Genomic DNA, 7,106 nt, shown 5'->3' with positions numbered 1-7,106 from the left:
GAAAAAAAAGCAGTTCTGCCTCAAGACTGCAGCATACAGACTCTGGGTTTCCAGGCTGCCAGGCTGCCCTATGGATTTTGGACTCAAGACTACAACATCAGCTCTTGTCTGAGTTTTCAGCCTGCTGGCCTGGATTTCAGACTTGCCAGCCTTCACAATCACATGAGCCAGTTCCTTAAAATAAACCTCTTTGTGTGTGTGTGTGTGTGTGTGTGTGCGTAATAATAGACACGTATAAATGCACATACACACATACACACACACACACACACATCCTATTGGTTCTGTGTCTCTGGAGAACCCTGACTGATACAGAGGGCTTCCCAGGGCAGACCCTAAAGTGTGTTCCGGAGATTAAGCATGGGCTCCCAGGGGGAGTGGAGCAGGCAGTGGCAGGGGACAGGGAAGGGGGGACGCAGGTGGAATGTGATTTCAGGCATCGGCAGGAACCAAACCGTGGGAGGCTCGGGGTGGGAATCCTGCCTCCGGCAAGGGGTATAACTTCCACGTATTTCTTTGTCTCTTGCCTCTTTGCAGAATGGTGGCTGCGGGCATGAACAGTGCCTGCTACAATGGGATAGATGCTTCTGTCCCTACTGGTTTGAGTTGAGACCCTCATTAGCAATGGGGAGTCCTGACAAGTCACCCACGGGCTGTGTGAATGAGGGGAACTGAACCGCCTTCCCAAAGACCGGGGCAGAAACTCGTAATCATCCAAGTGGCCAGACTCTGCTGGTCGATACAGGCTTAGAGCAGGGGCTCTGGGGCCAGAGGACCCTGACCCTGGCCCACTGGCTGTCCAGGGCTCTGTCTGCAGAATGTGAACCGAGAGACCCATGGTGGAGGTGAATGCCTGAGCTGATGGTCGCGAAGGGTCAGGCTGGAGTTTCTGTCTCTGAGACCAACGACCAGTCACAGGGGGAGGGGCTGAAGCTCAGAGAGGACCAAGGAAACCCATCTGCGGAGAGGGGTAGAGGAGAGGCTGGCAAGCTGAGAGAGGGAGGGTGAGACGCACAGGGTGCTAGAGGGAGAGAGTCAGGGACAGTGAGACATCGGGGCAGAGCAAGACCGAGGTTCAGGGAAACAGAGGCAGAGATGGAGAGACAGAGTGATGGGGAGAGATGGACGGAAAGGCGGAGAGAGCGACTGAATTATCTAAAATAGCGGCAGCGATATACGTCCCTCCCCCACTGTCGTCCTTGCTTTGGAAACGACATTGACATTCCTTATCGAGAGGTGGGCAAGGTCTCTCCCTCTCTCTGGACACTCCCCTGGGAATCCAGCCCTCATATTGTGAGGAGCCCAAGCCCACAGGGAGGCCACATGTCGTGCTCTGATGGCACCAGCCCGGGAGCCGGCGCCCCTCAGACGCCCCCAGCCCCAGCCTTTGAACTCCCAGCTGAGGCCTCGGACATCGTGAGGCAGAGGAAAGCCTTTCCTGCTGTGCCCCCATCCAAGTGCTTGGCCCACGGACACCCTGGGAGATGACCCAGGATCGCTGTCCTTGGAAGCCGCTAAGTTCTCGCTTAACTGGTAACGGATGAGGAGAGGGAGAAGGGGCACAAGGGAAAGAGCCAGGCAGAGATAAATACAGAGACCCGTACCCGAGCAGGCTGCAAGAGAGAAACACAGCAAGAGTCAGAGAAGCTTCTGAGTCCAGTGCAGCCAGCCTTTCTAGGCCACCTTGTGTCCCCAAGCCAAACTGAAGACTCCTTTGGACCAAAAGCAGCTTCAGTGGGCCTGGTCTGCGTCTGTTGGCCACCGGGCCTCTCGCAGGAATGAACGCAACCTTCCAGCGCCCCACGCTGCCCAGCCCACGGGACACAGGTGTTTTCTGTCCTCTGGGCTCCGGCTGGGCTGGTGTGGGTGGCGTGGGGTCACCCCGGGTCTCCTTGGAGTCCTGCATGCGTCTCCTCCTCGTCCCTCTGCACACGGCAGCCGGTGTGCCCCTTGTCAAACCTGATCCGATCCCCGTACCCCGAAGCCTTCCCTGTGACACCAGGGGAGGCCCGGTCAGTAAGCCCCACTGCCCAACTGCCCGTTCCCCGGACTTCTCTTCGTGGTTAACTTTCCGCCCTTCTCTGCCTCCTGCAGAAGCCTCCCTGCGCCCCAGCCCTGCTCTGTCCCTCCCAGCCCTCGCTCAGCCTGTGATTTATGATTCTGGCTCCATTTACTGGGGGTATTCATTGCTTGCGGCCACCCCCATAAGTCACCACACACTCAGTGGCTTAAAAACGCAGAAATGTATTCTCGCACAGTTTGGAGGCCAGGGGTCTGAAATCGAGCCCCATTCCTCCTGGGGCTTCCAGGGGCAGGTCCTTCCGGTCTCTTCCGGCTCCTGATGGCCCCCGGCTTCCTTAGCTTGTGGCCACATCCTCCAATCTCTGCCTCCTTCTCATGTGGCTTCTCCCTGTGTGTCTGAGTCTCCAATCTCCCTCTGCCCTTCTCCTATCAAGACACTTGTCATTGGGCTTAGGGCCTAGACTGAGTCCAGGGCCCTGAGATCATTGCCCGGATTTCATCTGCAAAACCCTTTCTCCGAACAAAGTCGCGCTGTCCGGTTTCAGAGGTTGGGAGGTGGGCTTCTGCTTCTGGGGGGGGCCACCGCGCACCCCGCCACATTGGGCCACAGGTGCCGTGGGCCGGGGCCGGGGCCGCTCACCCCTGCACGCGGGACCGCGCAGAGCGCCTGGACGAGGACGCTTGTTAGCTCTGGTCGATGAATGACTTTATCCGTTCGTTCAATAACAAGTGCTGGGCAGCTCCCGTGAGAGAATCAAAATATTTGTCGGACCAGAGGCAGCTTTCGAGGAAGCTCCGTGGCCGCCAGCAGAGATAACACGGCTCTGAGTCCAGGTGGGAAGGGTTAAACGAGGCGGATGTGTGCGTGGGGGCTGGCGGGGAGCCCAGGCGCCCCCGAGAGGCTCGGGTGGGGGCAGGGAGGCATCCGGGGAGCCGGAGAAACACGTCGCCCTGGGCTGCTTTGTGGGGGGCCGGCAGGGTCCGGGTGGTGCAGACACTGGCTTCTGGATGTGTCCTGGGAGCTGCCCGAGGGAGGAGGCTGGGGTGAAGGGCCCCGCGTGTCCAGCGAAGGAACACGTGGGAGTTCCCAGGATGTCATAGGAATCATAGGAATTGTCAGCCCACATGACAGAGCCGGAATCTCAGCTACTTTCTCTGCAGGGAAAATGGACCTGGTGGCGAGCGGGGGAGGCAGTTCAGGGCGGGGCGACAGACAGCAATTCCAGGGCTGGGGGAGGGGCCCAACTCACTCTGGTTTTAAAACCGGGAGTCCTGCGTTCGGGAACCCCCTCGGTCGGGGGCGCAGCGGGAGGGTTGGTCCCCTAGGACTGGGCGGGTCGTCCCTGAGTCTGTGGGCTCTGCCGTGAGTCCCTACCCCCTGCAGACTCAGGCACAGGCTTTCCTGCGTCTGGAGGCCTGGGGCTGAGATTTCCTCGCCAAGCCCCAGAATCTCCCTCCCCCTCCCTGTGACGGGAGCACGGCAGGTGCTTAGGCAGGTGGTGAAAGGAGAAGATGGGGGACACGTGGTCTCGCTGCCACCTGTGGGGACACACACTTCAGCAGGTCAGCCCGGGGCTCCACGCTGTCCTCGGCCATCTCCTGCCCGGGAGAGTGGGTGTGTGAAGAGGCATTGTCGGCCACACTGACCACTCCCCACCCTTCTCCACTGCCTTTCCCTGCCCCAGCCTGGCTGGAGGCCTGCTGGGACACTGCCTCTGACTTGCTTTGACCCCTGCTTCCCTCCCAGCCTGGGCAGAGAAGGAGGGTGGGTCCCCAACCCGGGATGCAGTGTGGAGAAGGGGGGCCTGGCCTGAGGCTCCTGGGAGGAGATGCCCCAAATGCAGGCCCAACGGGTCCCCAGAACCAGGAAAGCTGCCCTCTCCCACCCTGTCGTTTGGTGATTTACTGCCTGTTCCCGGAGCTGGGCGGTGGGGATCGAGCTGCCAGTACCACCGAGCCCGGGGCCAGGGTCCTCACCACATGCAGCTGTGGGGCTCGGGCTTCTAGCCACTGGGAGCACTAGCAGTGTTTTGGGAGGAGGGGAAGGGACAGGAGCGGGGACGAGGGGCCCCAGCCCAGACCTCCTGAGCCAGAAAGCTATCGTTGGACATTTTTGCTATAAAGATGATGCCTGATGAGTAGCACCATAGCTAAATCTCTCACACATCTGGTTACTTCCCTAGAATAAATGCCTAGAAGAGGAATTTCTGATCAAGGATTATGCCAAGCTGTCCTCCAGGAAGACTGGGCTAGACTTCAAGGAGGGCTCATCCTGGGGACAGTGGGCATTTTGTTCTGGGGACATAGATGGGTGGGCTGCTGTGGGGGTGGCCTGAGCTGTCAGATGGCAACAGGAGGCCGTGGGTGATTTTAGGGTGGGAGGAAGCAGTGGGTGTGGGAGAATGTGAGGGTGCTGCTGGGACTCGGAGGGGGGCAGACACAGCCCCCACTGTGCCTGGGGTGGTACCGGCCCCGTGTCCATGGGCTGGCATACCCCGCGAGCCCACGCTTGGGCTGGCACTGGCAAACTCTGTTGGTTATAGATTACGCGTGCTGAATTACTCCCATCTGCAGAATTCACTGATCATCCTCTTGTTGGTGGGTGTTCGGGGCTTAAAAGACCTGGAGGAAGTGGGCCTTGGAGAGAGGTGAGGCCTGAGGAGAGCGGCCCCGGGGATGCCGAGCGCCGTCTCAGCCACCGTGTGCTTTGGGAATGGCACCAGGCCCCTTAACCTCAGGCTCCTGAAAAACGGGAGGGTTCGTGCCTCTTCCAGCGCCTGCTGGCATTGACCGTACCGTCCTCGCCTGGTGGGCGCTTAGGAGGAGGGGTGGGAGGCCATGAATGGAGTGGGGCCTCAGATCTTTCTCACGAAGAGACAGGATTCCGAGGGCAACATCAAAGCCAGGCCTAGGCACAGAGTGACGCTCTGCTCTGGCCACTTAACCCCTAGATACAAAGGCACTGATGCCTGGAGACCGGGAAGGCAGCACTGCTGAAGGTGGTTGGGACAGGGCTGCACATTAGAATCACCTGAGCCTCAAAAATCGTGAAGGCCCAGGCCATACTTCAGACCATCTGCATCAGGACCTCTGGGGTGGGGGTAAGTGGGGCCAGCCTTCCTTTTTTTTTTTTTTTTTTAAATGATGGTAACATTTAGGGGTGCCTGGGGGGACTCAGTCGGTGGAGCTTCCGACTTCGGCTCAGGTCATGATCTCACGGCTCGTGGGTTTGAGCCCCGCGTCGGGCTCTGTGCTGACAGCTCGGAGCCTGGAGCCTGCTTCAGATTCTGCGTCTCCCTCTCTCTCTGCCCCTCACACACTTCAATTCTGTTTCTGTCTCTCTCAAAAATAAATAAACATTAAAAAAAAATTGTGGTAACTTATATATCATAGACTTTATGATTTTAAATGTCCCCCCCCCCAAGTTTATCCTGTGAGGGAAAGAGAGAGCAAGCATGCACATGTGAGCGGGGGAGGGGCAGAGAGCTAGGGAGGAAGAGAGAATCCCAAGCAGTCTCCGCATTGTCAGCATGGAGCCCCCTATTCGGGGCTTGAACTTATGAACCGTGAGATCACGATCTGAGCCCAAATCAAGAGTCAGACGCTTAACCAACTGAGCCACCCAGGCACACGTATTTAACTTTTTTAAAGCGTACAGTTCAACAGTGTTATGTGCATTCACACTGTTGTGTGATTGATCCGTGGTCAATCTCCAGAACTTTATCATCTTCACAGACTCAAACTGTGCCCTTTAAACAAATCCCCATTCTCCCCGCCCCCAGCCGCTGGCTCCACTGTGCTGTGTGCCTTCTCTAAAGAATTGGACTCCTCCAGGGACCTCACACAAGTGGAATCACACAGCATTTGTCCTTTTGTGAATGGCTTATTTCACTTAGCATGAGGTCCTCAAGGTTCATCCATGTCGTAGAATGTCCTTCCTAACATGCATATCATTCCATTGTATGACCAGACCACACTCTATCTATTCCAGCGCTGATGGACACTTGGGTTGTTTCTGTGATTCCGGACCCAGTGGGCTGGGCACACCCCTGGTTCCCGGCGGTGCAGCACCAAGGGCGTCACCCCCAACCCTCTGCCAGGGGTGCTGTCTGCTGTTATCAAGTCCAAACAGCATTGCAGGAAGCCCTCTTCCCCCACCAAACACCCCCGCGGGCCTGCCAGGTCTGCGGCCAAGGGAATCCGAGCTCCAGAACCACGCTCAATACACACATTGACTGTACTGACAACGTTGCAAGAAGCGAGAGCGCAGAAGTTATTCCTTTGTTCACTAATTTATTCAATAAATGCTTTGTGTCAGGCAGTCAATAAATGCTACAATTTAATAGACGAGAGCCCCGCCCTCATAGAAAAGCATTCTGGGGTGCCTTCTGCTAGTAGCACATTGATACATGCACCCCGTAGTGGCGCCCGGCCAACAGAACCGGCCGCGGGGAACCGAGCTGGAAGTCCGGCACCTTCGCATCCACGTTCTCCCGGGGCTGCTCCGGAGCGGGCCGCTGCTGCCCACGCAGGCCTTCTTTAACCCGCACTCCCGGGAGCGCGCCGTCAGCCCCGCACAAACCCGATTCCCACCAGCCTCCCGACCCGCCCGTGGTCTCGCAGACACCCGCGAGCACAAGGCCACGCCCCCTACCGGGGGCGGGGATGGGGCCGCCCAACCAGCGCTCGCGGGAGAGCGCTAGGCTCCGCCCCCAGGTGAGCTTGTTTTTCCAGACCGCTCCACTTTCTTGCAGAAACCGCCGCACCGCCGGGCCCAACGGCGCGCACCCCCGACGGGCCGCGCCCCCGGACAGCCAGCGCCCCGCTGCCGGCGCTCGTTGGGCCTCGCGTCGGGACGGGAGGCGTCGGGACCGGAGGCCGGAGCCCCACTCGGAAGCCCGCGAGGGAGGTGCGCGCTCGCCGGAAGCCGCGCCCCCGACGCGGCCCACCTGCCCGCGGCGCCGGAAGTGGCTGTGGCCGCTCTGCTTCCGGTCGGCGGGGCGCTCTCGGTTCGGGGCTGCTGACCGGGGGAAGTCGGGAGCGCCCATGGCGGAGGGCGGCGGCCCCCACGGGCGGGCCGGGCC

At 59.2% G+C, this 7,106-nt stretch overlaps 1 protein-coding gene across 1 annotated transcript in view; it reads left to right on the top strand.

The window, feature by feature from the left end:
• The first annotated feature begins 6,309 nt into the window (after window positions 1-6,309).
• Window positions 6,310-7,106, top strand: part of ASB1 (ankyrin repeat and SOCS box containing 1) — a 22,785-nt gene continuing 21,988 nt past the window's right edge. Inside the window, exon 1 of the mRNA XM_040450479.1 lies at window positions 6,310-6,931. Within this exon, the coding sequence (XP_040306413.1) occupies window positions 6,688-6,931 (244 nt within the window). The 5' untranslated portion in view covers window positions 6,310-6,687. The remainder of the gene's footprint in view (window positions 6,932-7,106) is intronic.

This window comes from Herpailurus yagouaroundi, unplaced genomic scaffold (genome assembly GCF_014898765.1).
Source record: "Herpailurus yagouaroundi ecotype Mexico unplaced genomic scaffold, PumYag 202, whole genome shotgun sequence".
Lineage (NCBI taxonomy): Eukaryota > Metazoa > Chordata > Mammalia > Carnivora > Felidae > Herpailurus > Herpailurus yagouaroundi.
The sequence above is the reverse complement of the archived record's forward strand: the minus strand, read 5'-3'. Positions and strand labels throughout refer to the sequence as shown.